Source organism: Zootoca vivipara, chromosome 5 (assembly GCF_965207765.1).
Source record: "Zootoca vivipara chromosome 5, rZooViv2.hap1.1, whole genome shotgun sequence".
In the NCBI taxonomy this organism is placed as follows: Eukaryota; Metazoa; Chordata; class Lepidosauria; order Squamata; family Lacertidae; genus Zootoca; species Zootoca vivipara.
The window spans coordinates 57482058-57508995 of NC_142588.1; the positions used below are offsets into that span (position 1 = coordinate 57482058).

The following is a 26938-nucleotide window of genomic DNA, read 5'->3' on the forward strand; positions in this document are numbered from 1 at the left end:
TGGTATTTGTGCTTGCACTCTCTCGTCTCGGCTGCATAGCAAAAAAGCTGTAACGCATGGTAGCAGCTGTTCTTGATTTAAAGACCAATATGCAGCAAACCTTCATAGACCATTCTAGGGGTACATGCAGAAACGCAAGAACTATGCATTTCCTGTACAGAGGCCTAATTTTCACTAAGCGCCATTTGCCTTTCTTCTCTGTTAATTCTCCTAACTGAAATGTCATTTCAAACCACATGGAACAAAAGTGTCTCCCAATTTCAAAACACTGCTGGGAATTCCCAGTTCAACAGTGCAAGTGCTCCACCTACAGTCACCATGGACAATACTGTATTCCGATGAGCAGAAATTGAGGTGTTGCTAGCTAGCCTGTGTCCTTCTCCCTGCTCTTCTATGCCCACAGCGGCCCCTGGCGTGTAGAGCAAAAATGCCTGACCAAAGATGTTTCAGTCCTGCTCAGTGCTAAGCCCCAGAGAAGTCCAAAACAGTTTTGTTTTGATTGCCTCACCGGAATTTAGATAATTGAACAGATAGTTCCATAAGCCTCTGGCATGCAGCTAGGAATCAGGTGTGGGGAGTTAATTATCAGCAAGTCAGGAAAGATAAGCAAGCTGGCAGAAACCAGATGGAGAGCACGTAAGTCACCTAACCTGTACATGACATATCTAGCTCTGCAACTTGGAAAATGGACCTACATACTTGATGATAATGGACCTACTAAAAGACAGAAATTCCCCCAAAATTGGCCATATACGCCCGCGTTTCTTTGGATCTATATGCAGGAAACTGGAAGATTCACAGGCTAGCTGTTAAGGAAGATGCCACTGCTTAAATACTGGTGTCTGGAAAACACAGCAATAGAAACACTTATTTCCTGCTCTGCAGTATTTAAAACTCCAAATGAATAATCAGCAGTGCTTCTAGCCCTTGACTAAGTAGAGCAGGAGAAGAGACTTACCAGTGTACTTTAATAGTTTATGGTTTCAGCTTACAGTTAACTATATTTTAGCTAATATACTAGCAACTGGGTAATTCATCCCAACTGGATAATAAAAGCGAAACATTTAGTTAAAGCCTATCTTGGACATGTGCACTTTATTGTGGAAACTCTTCATATGATAGAATATACTGCATATAGTTGGTTGGGTATCTAGGGCTGAGAGCTGGCATTTTCTGCCTACACATACTCTCTCTGAAAAGGTAGCAGTAGGAGTGGCATTTGTATAACATGGATGCAATTTGCAAATGTACACATGCTTATTAACATGAGAACTAGATCCTGGCTACAAAACATTAATAGAGCATGCAATATTGGGCAATGTAATGAAGAACAGATAACCCAACACCTTGAATATTTTATTATAATCGCTGAATGGGAAACTCCATGATAATACTTTTGAGTTCCCTGCAAAAACTGGGTACAAGTGTGAATTCTAAAATATTTCTCTCTGCTCTTTTATGGTTATATTCCATCTTTTGAAACCTGTTCTCATGTGTTCTGTCAAGTCGTTTATTCATTTAGATAGTAGTCTCTGAGTTATGCATTCACCCTGAACCCATGACACAGCAAGGACAAAAAACAAGTAAAACGTTTCACCTGAATGGCCAAGTTCCTTTGATACAGTGGGAAGGGCAACATTTCAACTACTGAAATACCCCATACCACTTTTCAGTGGCTAACAGAAAGCCCTGACACAAATACAAGCCTTTCCCAGATACAGTTAGATTCTGCAAAATCTGCAGACCCCAAACTTAGTACATTATCAGAACCCAATAAATCAGAACAACATTTGTTAAAGAGGAACAATGAAAATGGCTTTATTGTGTTTAGCAGACCTGGGAGGATAAATTATAACCTGGTAACATTCTGAAGGTACTGAACATTTTGTACATCAACAGATATGAGGAGCTTCACTCAGCACATTATTATTGAACGGGGACACAGCTGAAAGAGAAAAAGGTACATAAATGCTGCCAAAAAAAACCTTTGCTCATTCCCATTTTAAGCCCAACAGTTAGCTAACAATTACTTCCATCTCTGACTTTCACGCTTTAAAAAGAAAGGGTGGGGGAGAGAGAAAAGGAACTGCTGAAATTTCTTTGGGGTGGGCAGGGGAAAGAGAAGAGCAGAAATTACTACAACACAGGCAATTTTCAAAGCCAGCTTGATATTCAAGTCTCAAGGGCATTAAAGTACAAATAGGGACCTGTCTATTTGTGCTTATAGTATTCTGTACAATGAAGGTTCTATAGTGCTTTTGTAAGCCAGCATTATTCTTCAACCAGTGTGATTTAATTATTACTAGTGTTGTTTTTCCAGGTCTAACAGATAGGGAAGCCTATAAATGAGCCAATATAAATAGTAATGTACTTATAACCCAAGTAACCCAGAAGTGCCCTCCTTTTAGGAGACAATGGTTTGTGCAGGGACATGATTACCATAAGCTGTGTAACTGCTGTAAACCAAATTCAGCAATAGGTCCCTTAGCTTTGTTATCCCTTTCACCCCTCCAATACCTGACTCCAATACCAACACTTTATCTGATGGGCCTCCTGATGGGGATAACTACTCCAGGTTTCTAAGCTTCCCCTCCATACTTAAGGGAGAGAAATTGAGCATGAAAAGCAATGACCTCATGTGGATCCCTTATCAGCTTGCCTCCCCACCACCCTGCACACCAGATATCCCCGGAATCCCTTACTAGCTAAGCACCTAGGTTCCCCCTTCAGCCAGTTGTCAGGATGCAGTAACCTAGATAAGGAACCAACAAATAAAGATAAGGTATTTAAGCACTTAATTCATAGGAAATATGCTACGGTTATTTTTCAGGCAATACTTTAGATTTAGTTAAGCACTAAGGTTTAATGTGTGTAATTATGTCAAAATAAAACAGGTTTTATCTATAAGCCAGCCTGACTATTTGTATTCTGCACTGACTGGCAGAGGCTGGAAATTTGTGTTCTACAAAGTCTTCGGGTGAAGGAAGTTCCCTCATTTGGGGAGAGCCCTCTTCATATAGGGTCATAATGCACGGATGGTGAACACAGACAATTTCTGTTGAATTGCAGTCTTATAATGGGACATCAAGGTGGCTGTGAATCTGAGCAAATATGAATGTCAGCTACCTTTAAGTTGCCTCAGATCCCGTGTGCTGCCAGTCCTAAAGAAACGGCAGTTTAGAAAAATGTTGGTTTCCATTTCCTTATTTTTCTACTTCGATTTACTGGAATGCTAACGCAACGTTCATACGCAACTGGAAAACATTTCACACTGAACTTTTAAAAAATCCTCTTTATGAAGCTAAGCAAGCATATAAAGCTGTCTCAATAGCTGCAGCAAGTTTATTAAATAGCTTTCCAAGTGCCTTTCTTTAAAATAGCACAGTAAGTGATATACTTTATGCTCTATTGGTGGCGCATATGTCAAGAAAATGCAGTTCAATTTCGTTCTTGTTGAAATCATGTCACCCCTAGCTCATTCAATAGGTAGAAAATTACACATTTCTTCTATAATTAAATAATTGCTCACAACTAGAGGGTTTGGCATATCACCCTGACTAGAGCACCTGCAAATCTTCACACTGCATCACGTACACTATATTTCAGAAGGTAAATGTGTTCCTTTACCATCAGCCCTCCTGGTGTTTCCATAAATTTAGCAGTACATATAGTCATTTGTGTACCAGCTGAATTACCTTCACTGAAAGTTGGATATACCTAAGCCTGAGCCACTTACGCTCCACACACTTTGTGATGTGCATGGTCAGGTATCAATCAGAAAGGCATTTGGCAGCAAGGTGACATGGTATCCATGTTGTGCAGAGAGTGTCTGGTGTGGTGGTGGAACTATGTTGACCTTCACAAAACTGAGATAAGCTGCTCTAAACTGAAGGTGAGATCTTAGGTCCATCCTACATTACAGGCTATGTGAGAAGCACTCTATATTTACTGCTTAAGTCCTCCATCCTCACCCCAATGTGGAGAACCTGAAGAACTTCTTTCTCCATTATCGATGGACAGAGAATTCTTTCATCCACAGTCAGTGAAGGCTCATTAAAGTCTGTTCTCTCAAAGAAGCCCTGCTCACTGGTCAATCTTTTGGAAACAGCCCAGAAAAGAGCATGCAGCATGACATTTGGGTAGAAGATATTGGAGAGGGTCCATGTTCCTCAAGGCTGTGGCCCACCACTTAGGAAGCCTTATCCTAGGGATATTTCTGCTCCTGTATATCCCCACTTGTGTAAAGATTGTCCTTTGGACTCTGGATTTGAAAAAAAAGATAATTATTTTTTTTTACAAAAGCATGAATTCTGGGCATCCAGAGGGTTGTCTACCCTATTTGGCCTTGGGTGTTTCTGGACAGCCCTCACCTTTTGCAAGCAAGTGTGTCTGATGTCTTAGGCAGCTCCTGGGAGGTAGGGGAGGAGAGACAGCCCCTGTTCCCTTTTGGAGGCATCACCCTCCTTGCCCCATTTATCTTTAGAAAACTTATCAATACAGACAACTCTGGCCAAAGAAAAAGCCCATCATGCCCTTTGTTACCATTAATCTCCCCTGAGTGTTCTTCTTTTCCAGCTCAAATCCAACAGGGAAAGGGCTATATGATCTGCCTCAATCTACGGAACCCTTGCCATTGCTGGGCAATTTATTTGTTAGGCATGGAATCCTCTGCAAGTGTGGGGTTGTGAGACCAGGTCTACCTGTGGACTTTCAGAATGTTGTGCTTCCTACACTGTGCCTGGATCTGGAACGCTTTGATCTGGACCCAGGTGAGCTAAGGGAACTCAAGTGGAAGCTGCTGGATGTCGAGTATCAACATGATGTTTTTTGTCTGCTGCCCATCTAGGTGGGAAGCAGCTGGTGTGTTCAGTCCAATTTTCTCTTCCCCAGCTGAGGGGGAAGGCAGAACCAGATGTCAGGACAGAGGAGGAGATGAAGGAAGAAGCTGCTCTGTAGTCAGCTTAAATTTATTTTTAAAAGAACCCCCTTTATAATTTCCCTTCCCCAACCATCTGGTCACAGTGAAATAGTGTGTATGTGTGGGGGGAACAATAGCAAGTACTCAGGGAAAAAGTGAAACCCTAAGACAGAAGATGGAAGAACTCTGAAAAGCACCCTGCTTCCTTGCTATGAGACAGGGCCAGCCAGGGAAGAGGAGCTTCTGCCCTTAGTGAAGTTAAAAGAATGACCTGGTTTGATACTTTCTGTGGTGATCTGACAAGATTTTACAATCACAAGCAGCTGTTTAGTACATCTCGAACATGGTGCTTTTGTGCCAGACTTGTCTACTTCATATGAAATGGAGATTGTGGCGGTGGAGGGAGAGTTATTGGAGATGAAAAACGGAGTAAATTACAAGGTTGGTTATCCCCTTCAAAGGTCAGTTATCTAGAGGGAAATGTTTTCCACAGCTGAAAACCTGACCAGAACGGAATTTGGAAAGTATGAAAGCAAGAGAAGACTGACATTTTATAGTAAGAAACATTTAAGGAAAAATTGAAATGAAGCAATTAGGAAGGGCATGGAGCCCACGAGAGGAGGATTAAGAGAGTAAGATATAGGAACTCTAAGGCTTTATTGACCTGAAATCACTCTTGTGTTTGAGGGAAAATAAACTTAAGAAACTTACAAAATCAAAAAGCTTCCACAGATTTGCGTAAACAAAAGTACATTCATGAGAGCCACAAAATCACAGAAGTCTTAATGCCCTATTAATTTTGCAGTCTTCAATAACAACTCTCTTAGGTCTGCAATGAAAAAAGTATTAGATGCCACACACTGTTTGCTTCATTAAAATATGCATTCATTTGTAATGTATATTTCTTGAAGTTGGGTGGGTTGCTTTAAAATTTTGCCTTACAACGAATGAGTTATTCACAATGGATTTTTAATAGAAGGAACTGTAGTTCTTCTTCCAGAACTGAAGGTATAATTTTCTTTTTTTAAAAAAACAAACAAACCTGAATCCATTTGACATCTATACCTGTGTAATTTTATTCAAGGCATGATAACAAGCCCTGTTCAAACCTGAAAGAGTTGGCCCTACCTCAATCCACAAAGGAGGGAAGTGCCTGTGTAGTCTCAGTGTTTTTTTTACCCTCTTTGAGTACTACCTTTCCTCTGGCCTCCTGAGAAAGGCAGAGGTGACCCAGAATCTCGATGTCCAGTGGTGCAGTAGCCAAAAAATAGATGAAGAGACTTGCTGCTTTTCAGCATACTGTACATCAATCATTTCCAAAATTCTATACTCCTCTGTGGGCTCCTCCATCTCTTGCAGGCGTAAAGAAAGATAGTTCTGCTAATCCCAATCATCCAGATTCTATTCCATCAGCCAAAATCAAATTCGAAACGCGTGTAATACAGCTTGTCACCCTCCCCTTCAGTTTTTCTTAGCAGTCTTGCAAACATACTAGAAAAAAACTAGCATTTGATAGAAAAATTGTCTATGAAATAGTCTCACACGGTGGGTCACCATAGATCATAATTCCACATGCGCTGCCATTTCTGTGGAAGAGAAGTGGAGAGGGGGAATATGTATGAAAGTTACATAACCATGACTTTTAGAACCATTATATATATATAAAAGAAGTTAATATACTGAGTTTCCAAAGGTCAAAATAACTGAGGGACTGACTACCATTTCTTCTAGTGCACAATAAAACCTGCATAGTCAGTTATCACAGCGGCAGCTACTCAAATTCATTCTGTAACAAACAAAGAGGCCTGGGATGGTTGGATAGTAGCAGGCATTCAAGCAAAAGAATGATTTCAAGCTTATGCATGGGACAAATTATGACGGGATACATTCATGAAAATGGTCAAGAAACAAAGTAAACGGCATCCCTACTGATTCTTTCCTAGGGAGGTTGAAGTTTAAATGGCTCGCTATACTATATTTTCTGCATTTATGCCTTAAAATGGTCCAATTTGAGCTTTTGTGTCTTAGGAAGCAGGCACACCTGACCTCAGTGTACAGGTAACAGCTGCATCTTAAAAGCAGTGTGAGGGAAACCAATTACCTTCTCGACTTTGTGGTTTAGTTTCATTTGCCTCAAAAAGCGTTCCTGATTCTTTTTCTTTGTGGAAACGCCTTAAAAGCTGCTTAATTTCTTGATCGTAGTCCTGCCACTCAGGGACGATTCTCATCGCCGCCTGCAGCTTTGGCTCTTTGGTCATTGGGTTATTGCACTGCAACACAACACATAAGTCATTGCCAATAAATTTGCGGCCTTTCATACATACAGGGAAAACTTACTGAACAGTGCCTGTGTAGCTCAAGCCCTGAATATGATTGGACAGGGAAACTATGCTGATCATTCTATTTTAATTTCACTGTTACTGGTCTGATTCACATGCCACGTTAAAACCATACTTTTAACCATGGTGTGCTGGTGCACATGGTTGAAACGTTTTTGCTACACTCTTCTCCTGCCCCTACCTTGCTGCTGGGAAGTAAGTCAGAGTCTGGGCTTGTGGTTTGTTTCTCTCCAAACAAACCTTTGTTACTAAATTAAACCATACTTTGTATTTAAATATGGTTTGATGTGATATGTGAACCAGGCCACCGCTGCAGTTTTTCCAATTTAAACATTGTAGAATTCCACAAAATTTAGGGGATGGGGTCTGAGATCCCTGAACATAGTTTCATACGCATGCATTGCTATGCCAGGTTGCATATGGTCCACAAATGTGAAGCACTTACTGCCAGAAGGCAATAACTTTACCAAGAGGTCACAATTGATGCTTTTGATCCCCAGGCCAGTGTTTGGAGATTAAATTACCTCCTGAGAATGCAAAATCTGATCCCCCCCCTATTTAACTGATGAACTTTTTCTTTGAAAAAGTACGAAAGCAGGAAAGCTAGAGAAAGTATCCTTGCTGCTGTGATAAAATTATAGAATTTGAACACATTGAAACCTTACTGAAGTGTGACACGTGGCCCTTCCTGCTTTGGTGTATACAAAGGAGTCTTACCAAATCAATGGTTTTTGCTCTTTTCTTCGAAGCATCGTCGCACCACGTTTCACACCAAAGCCACTCTTGCGGGAGTGATTTAATGGGCACCTGATGGATCATGTTGTTTGGCAAGTCCTGTTGGAAGGAAAACAACATTGCAGTTCTTTTAACACACAGTAAAGTTATTTCTTTAACATCCTTTTGAATCATATGAAAACTAAGAATAGTGCAGGCACAGGAAATTCTGGAAAAGCAAGCATGAACACAAACAGCCCTCCAAATTTTAACAGCAAATACAGTACATGACAATTTTGTTTTTTACTCTGGAACACAAGTCTAGCTGAGATCGCTCCATGTGGTTTTCAGTCCATAAAAGATTCATTAAGAAGAGACAAGAATGATGGATTACAGTTATAACAGCATGAAGACTTTGGACAGAATGAGAATTTGTAAGCCCACAGTATCTGGCTGTTTTCCTTTTTTTTTTCCTCCCAAGCCTGGCAACTATCAACAATTATTGGGTTTTAAAAGCAAAGAGCTCTAGCTGGGTCACATTGTTTTTTACTTGTTCATACATAATGCAGTTCCACCTAAGTGACCACGTTTCCTCCTATCCCACAACGGATAGGCTTGGTTCTATCACACCAGTCCTACAGCCCACATGCCACAGAAGGCCCCTTCAGTTTATGGATACTGAGTTCCACTTGGCCATTCACCTGCCACTAGTGCTTTATGTGTCCTCTTTTGCCTCCATACCAACCTCACTATATGCTTTTTTATTTTTTCCACCAAGTGCCCATCTTAATTTTGTGCTGACCCTGCAGCTTTCCAAAAGACAGAACACAGCAGATACCTTAGAATCGTAGAATCAGAGTTGGAAGAGACCACAAGGGCCATCCAGTCCAACCCCCTGCCTTAAAATTAAGTTGTTTAAAATTATTTTTTAAAAACACAAAACTGTAATGAAAGCATAACAAGTACCTGATCAAGGTTGGAGAGACTGTTGGGATCCTGGCTAAGGCCTTGATATTGTCCTCTAAGCCGATCCCCAGCAGCTATCTTCCGGAACTTCTTCAAATCCACAACATAGAGAGCACTAACAACAAAGAGAGCAACTGTTTCACTCACTGCTACCTTAAGAGGTAAAATGCAAAATGCACACAGATAGATTCTCAAAATAAATATATCACAAGCAGGCAAATTGGATGAATGTTCTAAAAAACAAAATGCATCACATTAATCTATTTGCATTTGTTCCTGTCAAAGGTAAACCCATATGTCTTATGATAAATTAACCTATAACAATGAAGATTTTGTGTCTATAAAAGGAAAGCATACAGGAAATAGACTACTATTGTCTAAAATATCAAATGGACGCTCTTCATTTTCTGATGGAACTTGCAATACAAGAGGCACAAATCCTACACACAAACACATGTTTTCAACACAATATCACCATCACTAGATAGCAGCAGTTGGATGATGCAGCGCTTTCAAGTACAGTGGTACCTCGCAAGACAAATGCCTCGTCCAACGAAAAACTCGCAAGACGAAAGCGTCTTACAATTTTTTGGGAGACTCGCAGGATGAATTGTTCTATGGCTGTGCTTCGCAAGACGAAGTAGCATAGATGGCAGGCTGTCTGTCTGTCTGGTTGGGTGCGAGGGTCTGGCTGCTGGGAAAGGAGGGAGGGAGCCTCTCCCTGGCCCTCCTCCTGCTTCCCCCTCCCTGCCCGCACAACCGCCTGGGCCGGGCTTGGGCCGAGAGGCGGAGGCGCTCGGCAGAGCCTTAAAACTTTCTGGAGCGGCTGTGTGGCTGCTCCTGGGCGCGGCGGGTGAGTCGGCGCCGGACGCGAGGCTGGAGGGCGAGCTGGGGGAAGGGGAAGGGAGTGCGCCGGACGTGAGGCTGGAGGGCGAGCTGGGGGAAGGGGAAGGGAGTGCGCCGGACGCGAGGCTGGAGGGCGAGCTGGGGGAAGGGGAAGCGAGGGGCGGACCTTTTTTTTGCCCATAGGAACGCATTAATTAAATTTCAATGCATTCCTATGGGAAACCGCGCTTTGCAAGACGAAATTATCGCAACACGAAACGACTCATGGAACGAATTAATTTCATCTTGCGAGGTACCACTGTAGTACTATTTGAAAAAAGCAGAAGCAAACAGCAGCACAGTATCAGGAACAACAAACTTCTATCACCTGATGTGGTATTTTCTTCCTGCCAAGTGACTTGCCCAGTATCCTGACTTCCAGAATCTGTATCCGTCCATCTCTCTGCGACTTTCACAGAATGGTGTGTAACCGTAAGGGGCCCCGTCTAGGTTGAAGTCTCTTAGGTCCTTGAGGTCTGTACGCACAATCTAAAGAAAAGTCGTTCATACCCCGCTTTCAGTTTCAGTTCTGATGAAAATGTGGGACTACAACCTCCAAAAGTTATGAGAGTTATTAACTAAAGACCCATCAAGACTGACAGGTGAGATACAGATGACAGTCCTGGCTTCTCAACTTTGCTCTCATCTCCACTACCAAGGCCATTGCCATAGATGGGAACAACACCAGAACCGCTTTACCAAATCAGGATCTACCCTCTGTTCCTCTGAACTGAACATGACCCAAGATGACAAGGCACTCTTCCTCCCCTCCTCCTGGGAACTGTACAGCCCTCCTTCCACCATCCTAACATGGGCTCTGGGTGGAGAGAAAGAGCAATCAGCAAGAAGCAGGTGTTAGTAGAGATATGTGATAGGCATAACATCTGCTGAAGGCACAAGACTTGCTGTGTTTTGCCTCCCAGAGCGCTTATTCCCTGGCTGCTAATTTCTCCATTTTACTGCGCTTTTCTGAAAGTACCCTCTTGCACATGCCAGCAAAGATGTATGGCACTGACTTGGTAATTTTTGAAGCTTGAAGACCACTTACCTGGTCAGCATCTACAAACAGGAATTTATCAACAGCAAGGGGGAACAGCACATCCAGAAAAAGAATTTTGTAACCCCAGATGATGCGCTGCTTCTCTGTTTGCTGGTGAAGCCATCGTGGCCATTTGTACTGGACTAGTTCATACTGGAAATTGTATTTTTCAGCCATATATGGGATGAATTCCTGGAACAAAATAATGCTTTGTGGTCTCAACAGTTTCTGATACAAAAATGGAATTTAAAGTACCTTATGCTTATAGCAACACAAAAACAAAGCCCAATATAAAACCTTAAAGGAACCAGATATTTAGTAGTTGTAATTATTATTAGATGATGCCACCCTGGGCTTCTTTGGGAGGAAGAGCAAGATATAAACACGACAACAAGCATCTATTGTCTCTTGTATATTTTAAATGTTTTCTAAGTTGGCTCGGGTCTTGTTTTTGAGAAAATAAGAAATTTAACAAATAAAATTATGACTACTACTACTACTACTCAATGATAAAGGTGCAAGTGCAAGTAGCTGAAGATACACAGAAACTGACATAGTAGAGGGAGAGGGGCTGGGAAGCTTTGGGCTTCAACAAAAAATATATAAAGCAGGTTCTTACAACAAACCTTAAATGTAGGTGACAAATAGTTCTTCAGGAACCAGAACTTCACTGGAGTTTGTGTGTGTTTCAGCACAGATAGCATCATTATCCTGTTAAGGAAATAGGCAAAGGTGATTTAAAAAAAAATAAAAATAAAAATCTAGAACTAACCCAAATCAGCAGCATACAGTGTCCGGCTCCTTCAGGCAATTTGTAGTCATGAAATTATTGATGGCACCGCGAGAAGATCAAGATTATATTACCCTTGCTATATCAGCATACTTTGACCAATTGAAAAATTGTATCTTAATAATACATACCATAAGGCAAGTTATGTTTTTTTTTGTGCCATGTTATGGCTATATGTATATAGAAAATAAGCCACAAGGTTTTTACGTATATGGTCTTGTATTCCAGGTACACAGAACCATAGAATTGGAAGAGACCCGAAGGGTCATCTACTCCAACCCCCTGCAATGGAGAAATGTAGCCTATGAAGGTTATATACAGAGTCTCCCAAACTGCGATTTACAAGTAGTAGTAATACGCTTTCCAATTTGAGTTATGCACTAGTGATTCTAGACTAACCGGAGAAATCTCTCATATAGATGCCCTGATGCCACAGAAAATATGTTGATCACATCATCTTTCTCCTGCTTCACCTCTTCTTTCTTCTGTCCACCCGTGAAGCCCCTTAAAAATGAAGGAGAGGGGGGGGAGCAATGTTTATAGTGCAACGTCACATAAGACAGCCAGGTTTACACTTCCACTCTATATTCTCCACCTAACCAACACTTGTTGGGACTGTAGCAGGCATTGCTTGCCTGCCTGGGATGCTTCGTATGATCATAGTTCTCAAAACCTAAAGACAGAAAACCCAGCCTCTTTTGAATGTGAAACATTCCATTCAAAAACAAATGCATTGATTTCATAGAACTTTCCAATGGAGGCTCCTGTCATCCAACGTTAATCAGGCTTGCTGAAAAAACAAACAATTCTGCAGACAGCATCACAACTCTTCTTGAATTTATTCACATTTGATTTAGTGGCAAAGCAATACCTACCGTACTCCTATGAAAGGATGGCATCAAGTCATTCTTACTCAAAAAAAATTAAAAAGTACTCTAAATTTAGTGATATGGTATTTAGTTATAATAAGACACATCAGGATTATATGTATTTTGTAGCAGCTACAAGGATCAAGGAATCTTTCAGGTTAGCAAACTTGAAGGGCAGCGAAGTGTAAGACAGCCATGCTCACCATTTAATAGATTCCCAAAATCCAGATTCGTTTTCGTTTGTTCCATCACTTAGCAAATCTTCATTCAGCATATCCAATTTCTTCTGAACCTGTGAAGTAAGAACAGTGAATTAGCTTAAGCTTCTTACTAAAAGCTTATTTTGAAACACCATCTGGCTTGATACATTTTGTGTGTGTGTGTGTCCCCCATTAGAATTGTGCCACACTACCAAGTAAATTGTAGAGAATGACACCTTGAGGGGGGGCAAGGGGGAATGTTTGGCTAAGAAATCTCAAAGTGAAATTCCAGCTAGCTCTTTGGCTTGAAGGAAAGGTTAAACATTCATTTCGAGTAAACTGCATCTCCTACAATATCACTTCTGGATTACCTCACATGGTGAGAAATACTAGAAGAAAAGGTGGGCGTACTTCCTTTTTAATGTATGTCAGGGTTGGGGAACCTGTGACCTCCAGGACTGCAGAGCCTTTCATCCCTGATCTCTGACCGTGCCGGCTCAGTCTGAAGGGAGTTGGAAGCCATCATCTGGAGGGCCACAGTCTCCCCATCCTTGATGTATACAAGTAAACTCAGAAATGCAGCTTTGGCAACTATATTCAAACACAATAGGTTATTAAATATATTCTAGGAGATGCAGTGCATAGTTCTACACATATAGGCCACCCTTCGGTTTTCATCTTTCCCTACCCCCTCCTGTTCATGGGGTGTGTTTCCAATGACCCCTTCTCCCCATCAGCATCCCCTTCTGTGAGCTGGGAGAGCATTTGTAGGGCAGATGCTCCTACCTAACAGACACATAAGGAGCCAAATGGAGCTTCCTTTTACTCTTCTAATAAGCTGGGAAGTATACATTCTAGTAAGAGGTGTTGCATTATGCAGCTTGGATGATTATTCAGATATTGTCCCATCTCCTAACTTACCCAAAACTTTAAAGGATTGAATTTCTCTGTTTTGTCCAGAAAGCCCTCTATGGGAAGGCAAACGTTGTCGTATTTTTTATAAATATGTGGTGAGTGAGCATTTAAACAAATGTTGCTGTAATTACTACTTTTATTGTGCCCTTTTCAAACTCACCTTCACTTTAATAATTTTGCTCTTGAAGTTATTGATAACAACAACAACATCGCTGGCATCTGGTGGAGAATCTGTACCATCGTGGCTAAAATTGATCAGAATAATTAAATTAGCTCAGTAATCACTGCAGGAGGAAGTGCTGCTTTGTTACTAGTTCTGCTAATTCCTTCCTACTTTTCATCATGGACCTATATCAAACAATGCTTTTCCTTCACAGTCTACGCCTCCCAAGTATTTCAGAAAGAAATATAAACTGAAAACATGAAACACATTTCACACAATTCCTAATTTGTTAGCTTAGGGAGGTGAAGAGAACCCAGATGTGAACTCATGTGTATTGCCAAGTAAGAGAGAAAAAAACCCTGCTCAACACAACCAATGTCATGCAAAAGACCATACTAGCCCAAATGGATTTTAACCAAAAACATACAAACCCAAGAGTAATGCTTTTTACCACCTCACCTGTAAATTCTGTAGATATCATCAGACCTTCCCTTTCTAAGTCTCAGAAACCAGGAACCTGGATTGGCTTTCAGCTGGAAGTAGCCCTGCGAAGGGGAAAGAGAAAAGATAGAAAAGATCTGTGATAGATAACTTGCTTAGAACTGAGCATCACCTCAAGATGGTGGGTTAAACCACTGAGCCTAGGGGTTGGCGGTTTGAATCCCCGTGACGGGGTGAGCTCCCGTTGCTCGGTCCCTGCTCCTGACAACCTAGCAGTTCAAAAGCACCCCAAAAAGTGCAAGTAGATAAATAGGTACCGCTCCGGCGGGAAGGTAAACGCCGTTTCCATGCACTGCTCTGGTTCGCCAGAAGCGGCTTAGTTGTGCTGGCCACATGACCCGGAAGCTGTCTACGGACAAACTGGCTCCTTCGGCCTATAGAGCGAGATGAGCGCGCAACCCCAGAGTCGTCCGCGACTGGACCTAATGGTCAGGGGTACCTTTACCTTTACCCAGCAAACAAGCTCTCAATAATATGATGGCCAACCCACAATCAGAAAAGATGCTCTGTTAACTCTGCATTCAAGTTAGACCTTAGGAATTAGGCACTTCCAACCCCAGAAAATGTAGGGCTGCCTCTTTCCCATATTAAAAGCATAAGTCACTTGAGTGGCCAATTGGAGCACTCAAATCGGTTTCAACAGGTTTTCCACTTTAATTCAGCGAGGAAGAAAGTCACTTACTAAATTGGCCATAACAATGGTGTCGACAACCACAGGATTTGTTGATGTTCCCAGTGTGAACTGGAGCCCTCGCGGGGGCTGCCCTGTCGTGATATCATAGCAGTGCCCTTCCAAAAGGAGGTGCTCTAACTCATATTCAGCTGCCACAACACTCTCCACCTAGGAAAAGGAAAAGAATTTTTTAAGCAGTCAAAAACATAACAAGGTAAAAACTGAGGCTGGTGGCAGATAAAGTCCAAGACCACCTGGAGGTCCCCAGGGCCCCCATCCCTGTGTTAAAAGTAATACAACAGAGGCAAAGTGGCTTATTAATAAGAACTCCCATATGCATGGTGGGGAAACCTCATGCAAGAAAATGATTTGCACTGATTTCAACTGAGCACAACTGGCTTCAGTTGCTTTTGGTTCTTGCTGCTATCAGGCAAGGCACAGTGGTCTGCCCTGATACAAACAAACAAACATTTGGCAAAGGGAGGAGTGTGTTTGTGCAGTTTGCTCTCCAAATTTAGCCGCACCAGTTAATCAGAGCAGTTTTAACCTGTGATTAAGGCTAAAGTTGATTAAATGGTTTTGTTTGCAACCCAGCCAGAAGGCATGGGTTGCAAACTAGCAGTAGTATTATAAATTCTGAAATGAACCCTCCTCTTCAGATTGGGACACACACATTGACTGGACTTACCTCCGCTAAATAAATGTTGTCAAGATCATATGGTGTCCTTACAGACTCCACCATCCAGCTCTCAGGCGTGTTTAGATTCAAAGTAAACAAGGGGGACTGGGGCATATCCAAGAATTTGGCTACTGGGCCAGGAACGAAGAGTTTCTCTGCGCTGAAAGTTATTTCTGGCTCCAAAACGTAGCGATAAAAACTAAAATTTAAAAATGACAATTATCAGAATGTTTTCATCTCAAACCCTGCAGGTGTCACAGTTAATTGTCTTTATGTTATGCCTTTTAAATCTGTAACCTTGATAGCCTCTGCATGCCTAGCATTTAAGAGACACGGCTTTGAAAAAGCATACTGTTGGAACCCCACAAGCAAACAACCTTCTAGGTTCTGATGCTTGAAGATGTGCCTCAGCTCTTCCTTTTCCTAACAAAACTCAAACCAAGCACTTTAAAAAACTATGTTCCTCTCATATTACTCATTCCTTTCTTCACCTTTCTGTGCTTCTGTTAAAAACAAAACAATGACTGGGGCATAAAATAGAGAATTGAATTCCTATGTTAGCAACACCAAAGCAACAGAAAGTAGAAGACTGAAATGAGTCAGAAACTTCACTCTCTTTCAGCAGCCTCATGTGTCTCATGAACTGCCACCCTGAAGATCAGTGGACCCTCCAGATTGACATTCCATTATGCACAAAAAACTGCAACCTGAAGAGCAAAGTCCCTATCCCCATTGCATGAACCTAAATGACACCAAATTAATTTTAGTAATTTCTACAAATCCACTACAAAACTGACAGAACATGTTGTTGCTGTTTAGTCATTTAGTCGCGTCCAACTCTTTGTGACCCCATGATGGCTTTTATCACTGTATTGAAGCCTAAGATCACAAAACAACATTTATGTAGAGGCAATATTCCTTCCAATATGGAAATCACACATCAGTTGAAGTGGAGACTAATGCAACTCTTTTGAAGCTCACACGGCCCTGCCCACAAAGCTTGAATATACAGTTTTCTGACAGTAGCATCAAGAGGCAAACTTACAGCATTTTTAAATAAGCAGTGTAGTTTTGCTTCCCACTTTATTACATTTTATAAAGTTAGCCATTCCTCACCTTTTCAAAGGCATGTCAGAGAGTTTGGACTGGCAATTCATAAAAACTCTGAGGTTCATGTTTATTAGTTTGTTCAATACCTTAGAACAAAACAATGGACATAGAAAGTTAAATTCACAGCTAATTGTGTACATTTCTTGCAATGCCCTACCTATCCTATATCCGCCAATTTGTCTCTTTCTACTGGCTAGCTAAAGCTGAAATGCTCAGATAACTTTCTGTGCAGCAGCCACACTAAGGTTATTTAGAAACAATCTGGGCTAAAAGGGAAAGGTTAGAAGGATCGATTTTAAAAAGGAAGGGATTAAAGGGGAGAAACAGAAAATCTTGTTACGTGATGAGCTGAGGTTCCCATTAAACAGGTTATATTTTATTTAAATAACCACCTTAAATGTTTTAGTCTTCTCCATATTGATAATAATTACTTTCCAATGTAAAACAACTTAAGTTCTGGACATTAAGCTTTACACAAAAGGCAATGTGTTTTCAAGAGTGATGAAAACAACCTTATATATCAAGAAAAGGAAAGGAAATGTTTAGTGTATTATGAAATATTCTTCAGCTACTGGTTATACTGCAAACTAATAATATATTCACACCATTAGTAGTGGAGCAAGTCTTTGTGCATCTCTGGTAACAGGGTCTACAACAGCCACAACGTCAAAATATGTCTCTCCTTCCTTTGGCCTTAATTTAATTGCGCTAAAGAAAAAGAAAAATACAAACTGACATATGCATGTTATGTTTTAGCCCATGAGAGAAACATAAGCAAAACCCATCCCCACTCCCACCAATAAGTGCATAGTATATTCATCAATGCCTTCTATAAACAGAGATTGAATTGTCAATGCATAGGAAGAAGGAATCAATTCCCTATTTAGTCTTACATCCCAAATGATGTACTGTATTAGCATTCTCTAATTATAGCAAGTAAAAAAACAACAAGTTAATGTGAAGCTTTATGAAGATTATTTATAATAGTTTATAGAGAAAGTGAATTTACATAGCCCATATACATAAAAGTAGAATATTATTTATCTATCTATCCATATATTTACCTGTATCGGTCCTCAAAGAAATGGTATTCAACTCTTGCCTCTCCTTTTGGCTGAGCAGACAGAAGAGCATCCACCTTCATTACAAGATCACTTGCGCTACAGAGACAAATTCCATCTGCTCAAATATTTGCTTTCCATGCTAAAATGGCCTAATCAAGTGATATTTTAAATATGGAAGCTAAAGACACACTAGCAAAAGATAAAATAGTAACTACTTTCGATCCAGCAGTGTCATGCACACAAAAAATGACCCTGCCTTTGTACTTGCACAAGAGTAGCCTACTTCTGTGAATATAACCCACCCTCCAATGCTGCAAACCCCAACTAAAGGTTTCCCAATCTTCAAGTACGGCTTGGGAGGGGAAAGGCAGAAAGGCCCTGTTCTGCAAGAGGAAGTCTGTCCTCGGTTCATAGAATCCAGCCCATTATGAGGACTTACTTGGAACCTAAAAACCGGTATTTTGTACTAGTACAAAAATAAAAGAATCTCCCCAATCTACTGTTCCTGCTTATAGAAACCAAATAAACAAATGGAATCCCCAATTTTCAAACTGTTTGCCATTGGCTCATTTTTACTTACAGATCTTCCTCCACTCCTAGCTCCTGAACGTGAGATTTTATTTTCTGCCCAGAAGTCTTTAAAATAATATTCTCTAGCAAGTGAAAGTCATCCTGGTTAAAAAGCTCGCCATCTTCCAATGGCCCAATGATCTAAAGATAAAATGGAAAATTAGGTTGCATCAGAGCAGTAAGACGGTCAAGGAAAGTGAAGAAAACTGTGGTGGGATCATAATTACTCACCCCCTCTGATGCATACAGTAATCCAACCCATATTACTGTTCAGAATTTAACCAGTCAAATATTCGCTACTTTGAAAGTTCACATTGTCCATTATTGCACTAGCAACTGTGCCAATTGCTTCCTACCATATGAACCTTCCCAATCAGGTCAACATCTGAGGTCTTGGTTTCACCTCATGAAAGTGAAGTGGTCACACAAGACAGGGTCATTTGGGTGCTGCCTCAAAGGCTCTGTAATGCACTCCTGTGAGAAGTATATTTGTGCTTTACTACTACTACTAAATCTGTTACACACCCCTCACCAACAGGTCTGGGATGGGTTACAATAATTTTAAATTCAGTATTAAAAAGGCTTAAAACAAATTAAAGTCACAGGGATAGAATGGGTGCTGAAAACACACATCTCAAATGTTGAAGGCCAAAGAGATGAACATTTGCTGAAAGCTGTACAACAAGGGTGACAGACACACCTCTGTGGAGAGAGAATTCTACCACTTAGGGCTGTCACAGAGAATGCCCTCTCCCAGGCCATCTTTGTCTTACTCTCTGCCAAACATCTGAGGAGGCAGAGGTACCAAGAGGGCCCCCCTTTGCTGATCTTAACATCCAAGAGGGTCCACAGGAAATGAGGTGATTTCTCAAACATTTGGGGCCTAAGTCATTTAGGGTTTTAAACACTAGCATGAGCACCTTAAATTGGGCCCAGAAACTAACTGGCAGCCAGTGCAGCTGTTTTAAAACAGCAGTTAGATGAGTTCTAAAAGCAACCTCGTCCAGTAGGTTGCTTTATTGTGAATCTGTTGATATTTCCAAATAGTCTTCAAGGGTAGTAGCCCCACATAAACTGCATTCCAATCTGAACTGGAAGTTACTAGAGCAGGCATCCCCAAACTGCAGCCCTCCAGATGTTTTGGCCTACAACTCCCATGATCCTTAGCTAACAGGACCAGTGGTCGGGGAAGATGGGAGTTGTAGTCCAAAACATCTGGAGGCCTGAAGTTTGGGGAAGCCTGTACTAGAGCATAGAGTACCATGACCAAGTCATCTCTGTCAAGAGTGGTCATAGCCAGCAAACAGTTGTAGCTGAAAGTAGGCACTCCTAGCTCTCAAGACCACCCGGGTCTCAAGTGTCCATGTTGGATCCAGGAATATCCCCAAGTTATGAACCTGCTCCTTCCAGGGAACGGCAACCCTATCCAGAACTTGAGAACTTGGAACACATGACACTTCTGTCTTTTCAGAATTTCAAAACCTACTGGAAATGTTGCCTTTTCAGAGGGTTTGTGGGCCCAGATAATGCATTCTTATTTATTGTCTGGTTGGTTGTTGTTTTTGCAAAAGTATTTTTTAAGTACAGATATTGTCAGAAGCCCTAGGGGCTTCGATAGACTGAAAAGTATTATATAAATATGGCAAGGAATCAATTTTTTAAAAAATTCACGCAAACTCGTATGATCAAAACCATTTCACTGCCAATCAGTTAAGAAAAACTGAATTCCAGGGAAAGCAAAATAGACTGCTTGTGTTACCGCTAAGACAAATGCAGTACATTACAACAGCCACCAAAGTGCTCTTTGGATCCATTAAGTTATCCATTCCCAGAGGACTGCTGTGGGAAAGTGTTTCATTCTGAGAAGCTGAATGCTGCTGTTAATTATTCAAGGTGGCTTTCACACACACACACACACACACACACACACACACACATACACACACACACACAGGTTTGGGGTTTATTAGGATAAACAGGTGTAAACAGTAAAATTCCAGGCTCGAAGATACATCACTCAAATATATGGAAAATTCTGTTTATTTCCCAAAATATGAAATCATATACTTCTATGTAATACAACATTCAACCTTTTGGGGGCCTTCCATTACAGGACTTTAAAAATATATGTGGAGTAGCTCAATGAAAGTAAAGTGAACCCAGCTATTAATGCCACCCTAAACAAAGACCTATCATGTACTGGTAATTTTCAGTTCCAACTAGTTTTCAAACACATCTCAGATCAAAAGACTGGATCCCATTATTTTTATTGACTAATATGCAAAGTCAAAATTCTAAACTCCCTCAAGTGTGGAGAATTAGACAGGCTAAGCATGTCAAAACATTTTCCTGGAAGTGAAACAGCTCTCTTTGGGGGGGGGAGGACCCAGTTTGCTTACCCTGCCATTGCTGATCACTGCCCTCTGCCCCTTTTTCAGTTTAAGAACGTCCCTGGAGTACATGGTATGTGAAAGAACAAAATCCACTTTAGGAGAGTCAAAGGCTTCCTTGAAAACATCAATATCCATACCCTGAAAGAAAGAAAGAAAAGAGACCCTGAGTAAAAGTAAGTTCAGAGACAAGACAGGAAAGCTGTAAATTAAAAAAAGAAAAGAAAGAACTGGGTACTACTGTTCCAATTTACTAGTGTACCACCTCACAGCAAAAGCCAGCTTGTACTTACTCCAACAGCAAATTCCGTAATATCAACTCCAGCCTCCAGCGCCTTTGCATTCTCTTCCTTAGCTAATTTTGTGATGAAGTTCTTGGCATTGGTAGATGTTTGCGTCTGTAAGGCTGCCCATATAGCCCTAGCAATGATTGTGTTGTCGCTGGTTGGGTCTTCACTGGGGTTGCTGATCACGCCAATCCGGACATGGTTACTGGATTTCTGCATAAAAACAAAATGTGCATTAGAACACAGTTTGTACAAGCACTGAAGGCCAGCAAACAAGGGTAGGGTTTAAATGTAGAGGAAAGCTGATTATGCCATGCGTCCTGCTTGTGCTGGCTGGAAACAAACCACCATCCCTGGGTTTAGCACTATAGTTGAACGAGGGTTTGTGCAAACAAACCACAATAAACAAAAGTTTGTTCTCAGCTTATCTATTTTTCTTTGCTAAGAGAAAACAAAGCTGAAACCCTGGCTGAAACATAATGCTAAGACAGTGATTATGGCTTGCTCCTCTCCGGTACTCAGATCTTAGGGTGCAGCAAGGCATGGTCATAGCTGTCAAGTTTTCCCTTTTCTCACGAGGAAGCCTATTCAGCATAAGGGAATTTCCCTTTAAAAAAGGGAGAACTTGACAGCTATGCATGGTGGTTTGAAAGAACAATTGGTTACTCTTCCTTTAAACACAGAGAGAGCCTAGCAATTAGTCATGCCTGTCCCTCAAAGGCACAAAAAACAATCAGGTGGTGTAGCTCAGTTCCCCAGGTATGCTGACAATACTGCTTCCCTCCCTTCCCTTCTTCAACAAAGACTGCTACATACCTGGTGTTTGATAGCATCATACAAAAGCTGCCTTCCAGATGGCTTGTCAAAGTCTCCCACAATCCAGAAAGTCACCGGTCTAACAAAAGAATCATCTGTAAAAGGAACAACAACACATTCAAGAAAGAAAATTGAAGCGGATAATATCATAATGTGCATTTCCATTTCAACCTGGGCACATGCAGTGTTTAGAAGTCATTCAGGCAAGATACAAAAAGATCCCAATGGTATCAATATTTATCAAGGGTAACAGCATGTATATATATGTAGATATATATATCTGCTAAAATTAAGTTTATGTTTTAAGATACACAAAATAAGGCACATGCATAATTCTGTTTATTATCTGGGGTTTATTTAGCTACGTATTCATTTAAGATTTTTATCCTTTTTATCAAAGAATACTCAAGCAACTTAAGTTTTCCAGTTAGCAAATAAACAAAACTTTAATGTGGACTCAAATTATATTTCCGGAAATATTTTAAAACATGCATCTATTTTTCATTCCCTACAGATTCTAAGGTCAATAACTAAGGGCTCTGAGCATGATTTAATGTATTTAAATTAGTAATGCAAAATAGGAAAGAAATGCACTCAAGCTCATTACCATAAATTTCCTTGGAGGACATGCCTGACAGAAGTAAAACAGGAAAGAGTGGGAAAATATATAATTAGTTTACAGAACAGACCTTGCAAGTACCCAACAGCCACAGCAGGGTATGCCTGACCCTTGTAAACAGTGACTAATATCAGAGGCAACTATGAATTAATTCATTTCCAGCAATAGGAAACCACAACATCTCTAGTATTTCTCTCATTTTCAGAAGTCATGCACCCATTCCAAATGAAATGGATCTGTCATGCCTTGTCCTCTTCACACTGAAGCCTAGTTGATAATACCTGACAAGATCCTATATGACACATGATTTTCCAAATACCCCCAGTTTTCAATGACAGCTCTAGTCTTTAGTGAATCATGATGGCAGGTGTTAAATTATCAATAACAGGGCTTAGTTGAAGTACCAAACAAAGTGAGAAAAATACACTTCTGGCCACCATTAGCACCTGAGCCTGGAAGCAAAGCTGGGCCCAGGAGCACCTCCACATTTTCAGGAGTGGTGCAGCTACATCCAGCATACATCTATTTCCTATTCAATAGAGTCTCCTACTAACAAAAGCTTACTCTTGTTTGGATGGACCTCTATCAATTTTACTGAGTCTATTACTGATTCCAGACATCCGGTCAAGGATAAAGGTAAAGGGACCCCTGACCATTAGGTCCAGTCGTGACCGACTCTGGGGTTGCGCGCTCATCTCGCATTATTGGCCGAGGGAGCCGGCGTATAGCTTCCAGGTCATGTGGCCAGCATGACAAAGCCGCTTCTGGCAAACCAGAGCAGCACATGGAAACGCCGTTTACCTTCCCGCTGTAGCGGTTCCTATTTATCTACTTGCATTTTGACGTGCTTTCGAACTGCTAGGTTGGCAGGAGCTGGGACCAAGCAACGGGAGCTCACCCCGTCACAGGGATTCGAACCGCCGACCTTCTGATCAGCAAGCCCTAGGCTCTGTGATTTAACCACAGCGCCACCTGCCGGTCAAGGATAGCCCTGCCTTATTCAGGTTCAATGAAAAAGAGAGATATAATCAGGTATCGTCAGTACAGGTAATTCGCAGCTTACACACATTTAACTTGTGCGGTTCCAACTTTGCACAATTGACAGCCAACCAGTTGAAACCACACAAAAGCATGGAAAGCAGAGAGCCTAAGAGGGTTTTTCTGGCGTGGAAACAGCTTTTAAGCTCTCTGCCTTGCTTTGCTTACCAGACTCTGGGGGGCTCTGGCAATATCTCACGGGAACTCAAGACGGCCCCACGAGATCTCGCAAGGGCCTTCCAAAGCCCAGTAAGCAAGGTTCGGGGCATAAGACCCATTTGGTGTGAGAGCTCTGGACAGCGTTGAAGTTATGGTGGTGTCAGCAGGTCCCCTGGAAAGGGTGCCGAGTCGGGCGCGTAAAATACTGATGGTGATGGTGATGGTGATACCTATATTTATATGGGTACTTATTGAGAAGATCCATAAAAAAGCAACTACACCAAAAGGAATTATTGTGAAAATAAGAATTGGTGTGTATGTGTGTGTGTCGAATTTTGTCCTTGCTCAGGGTGCCATATTACCAAAGTCTGGCCCTGCTCCAGAAGGTAAGATTGCTTGCACAGGGGCAGTTCCATGGGGATGGTTTGACTATGCACATTTTTGGGTGACAGAACAGAACCCTATCCTATCCCAAAGGGTAACTCCCATAAGAGCTCCCCAGCACTGCCCAACAGGCTAAGTGGGACTGTAAAAGTAGTGTCCTGCATTTCCAATCCCACCAGCAAGATAGCATGGTTGATTTAAAACTCATTGAGGGGTCCTGGAAAATGAACAGGGGCACAATGCCCCATGCTACCTTGCAACAAAGATGATCCACTAGTGTGACAGGAACATTTTCTGTTACAAACCAAGGCCTGAAGTCAGATTGTCTCATTTAATTGAACCCAGAGCTAGCTGCCCAGCTACTAGCTGCTATTATCACCATACCTAGACAATGCACGTTAAACTTGCCCATAATTGCCAGGATCTAAACTTTAGACTCTAAAGCTTCCAGGGAAGCTTTAGCAATTGCCTAACTTTGGCTGTGTGAGGGGACCCAAAACCACATTTTCACTACAGGAGATTAGAACCTGCCAAGTAGGACAAGGTTCTAGATTGCAACTTGCTGGTCAGACTACTCCAAGGTTCTCACCTACATACTTGGACCTCAATATCCGAAACAATTCAAAAAACCACTGTAAGATGAGGCCAAGGGCACCTCTAGTACTGAGCCTTAAAAGAACGGGTTCCTTAACAATGGATAAAATGTTCAGTTTACCCCTTTTTAAGTTGCTGGAGTTAAAAGCCTAGATAGGCAAGAAGACTTGGTCAGTCATTGATACATCTACCAAAACAAAATCCCCAAACCAAGCTTTTGTAGAATGTCTCAATGGCCCTTCCTTAGCTGTTATGTTCAAAGTGACTTATAGAAGAGAACTAAATACCCCCCCCCCCCACACACAAAATACAAACACATTAGATACTCCTACATCAAAAGCCAGAGAGGATCAAGAACGTTTTCATGTGCTGCTTAAAATCAAACAGGCAGCATGTTCTATAGTTGTGGTACATCACTAGAATGAAGCAGGGAAGTCTGTTTCTTCAGAAGACTTGCTGAAGCCCACAGACTCAATCCAACACAGAATTTGACATATTTATGCTTCCTCTGATTCTTCATCTCTTACTTGCAAGTTCACCATGGTTATGGACAACAAGGAGAACATTATTCAGGATTTATATTAACCAGGTTGTTGAAATTGGCTTTGATCGCAGTCAATAGCAATTTTTGGTTAGCATTATCTGTAGCTAAAGATGGTGCCAACATAGGCCTTAGCAGAGAGGCAGAAGAGAGGGGCTAAGGATGGGAATATGTGACTCACCCCTCTCTCCCAGACTCATTACCTAAGCTGTGCATGGTTTGCAAAGGCATAATAAATCAGAATAAAGCCTTGATTTGACAATTTTATATGAAAATCCAAACCAAAAAAATCCCATAATGGCTATAAAAGCCCAAAGTAATAACTTACACATATATGCAGAATTGCAATAGCACTATATTTCATCCCATTTTTCTTCTAAGCTTATTTTCTCCTTTGGCATATATTCAGTCAACTTGTCGTCTTTTATTGTTAAGCAAAAAAATAAGAAATGTGGTAATGAAGTGAAGAATTAGTGATTTTAGGGTGGGTGGGTGTTTTTTTAAAAACGGCTTGGCAACAGCTACAATACTATTCTAAGCCCAACAATTGCCAACTACCATTGGCTGCTATTGGGCTATTTTCAAAAGCAATTAACACTTCCATTTTCAATAAGGAAACATATTGCTCATATATCCATATACATTAATAAACTAAGTGAAATTAAATGGTGAAGTACCAAGCTAACATTTCCCAATAAGCAAGACTAGCACTTGACTACTGTTGGGTCTACACAGCAAATGCAAGAGAAAAGGAGACTTTGAAAGTCTTTGCAACCTGGTGCCCTCCAGATGTTTTAAATCAGGCATTGCCAAATTTGACCCTCCAGATGTTTTGGGACTACAATTCCCATCATCCCTGACCACTGGTCATGTTAGCTAGGGATGGTGGGAGTTGTAGTCCCAAAACATCTGGAGGGTCAAGTATGGCCATGCCTGTTTTAAATGATAATTTCCATTAGCCCCAGCCAGCACAGAAGGCTGCTCTGTAAGGTGGTAGAAAATACGCTCTGCGAGTAATAAACTAACATAGCAGGGAGTGGCCTGAGCAAGAACCTCTCACCCTGCTTCAAGTACAGACCAAGCCTAGCAGAGGAAATCAATTAAGACAACAGAAAATATGATGCTGCCTGGAAGCTAGACAGGCCAAAGAAATGCCATGCAAATACTTTTTAACATTATTAACCAATCTGTACTGTTTCTTCTACCTGATTCTTCAGATGTTAACACGGCAAAGCCATAATGACATGCTAAATCTATGGAGTCTTTATGAACAACCAAAGAACTTGGTCAGATAGAACTGGGTATACATTTAAGGATCAATCAGAGGACAAAGTGAGATTAAAACTAGCACAGAGAAGGAGCAGTAACATGGCATCATTAGAAACATTTTTAAAATGCCTTGCTATGATTTACAATGCAAAAAGAAGCCCTGGCTAAAAAAAGTAGCAGAATAAACATTCATGTGCAGAGTACAAAAGGGAAAGAGACAGGACTCCCATAATTGTACCTTTCTTGGTCATGTAGGTCATGCTGTTGGCTATAGCAGCTGTCTTGTGCTTGGAATCCATGAATGTAAATCTAGCATAATCATCCACAAAGAAATTATCTGCAAGAAAAAAATTAACTCATCAACAATCACCACTTTAAATCAAATTCTATTTTATTTTAAAAAGAAAATTACGCTCTTTGGTAGAAAATTCCCAATGTTCCTACAG

The 26938-nt window shown here is 41.1% G+C and overlaps 1 protein-coding gene across 5 annotated transcripts in view; it reads right to left on the minus strand.

Annotated features, from left to right (window-relative positions):
• Nucleotides 1–5558: 5558 nt before the first annotated feature.
• Nucleotides 5559–26938, minus strand: part of UGGT1 (UDP-glucose glycoprotein glucosyltransferase 1) — a 42477-nt gene continuing 21097 nt past the window's right edge. For 3 of the 5 annotated variants that reach the window (XM_088670727.1, XM_035132970.3, XM_035132973.3), the window contains exons 20-41: nt 26731–26829; nt 22496–22519; nt 21889–21983; nt 21079–21285; nt 20795–20926; nt 18406–18536; nt 17826–17921; nt 17367–17469; nt 16768–16847; nt 15661–15850; nt 14982–15140; nt 14258–14343; nt 13796–13880; nt 12724–12812; nt 12051–12155; nt 11488–11572; nt 10871–11053; nt 10151–10311; nt 8938–9052; nt 7975–8091; nt 7020–7188; nt 5559–6504 (exon numbers count right to left, since the gene is read on the minus strand). In XM_088670727.1, coding sequence (XP_088526853.1) covers nt 6479–6504; nt 7020–7188; nt 7975–8091; nt 8938–9052; nt 10151–10311; nt 10871–11053; nt 11488–11572; nt 12051–12155; nt 12724–12812; nt 13796–13880; nt 14258–14343; nt 14982–15140; nt 15661–15850; nt 16768–16847; nt 17367–17469; nt 17826–17921; nt 18406–18536; nt 20795–20926; nt 21079–21285; nt 21889–21983; nt 22496–22519; nt 26731–26829 — 2537 coding nt within the window. In that variant the 3' untranslated portion in view covers nt 5559–6478. The remainder of the gene's footprint in view (nt 6505–7019; nt 7189–7974; nt 8092–8937; nt 9053–10150; nt 10312–10870; nt 11054–11487; nt 11573–12050; nt 12156–12723; nt 12813–13795; nt 13881–14257; nt 14344–14981; nt 15141–15660; nt 15851–16767; nt 16848–17366; nt 17470–17825; nt 17922–18405; nt 18537–20794; nt 20927–21078; nt 21286–21888; nt 21984–22495; nt 22520–26730; nt 26830–26938) is intronic. The other 2 variants (XM_088670728.1, XM_035132971.3) reach the window with 1 other exon arrangement.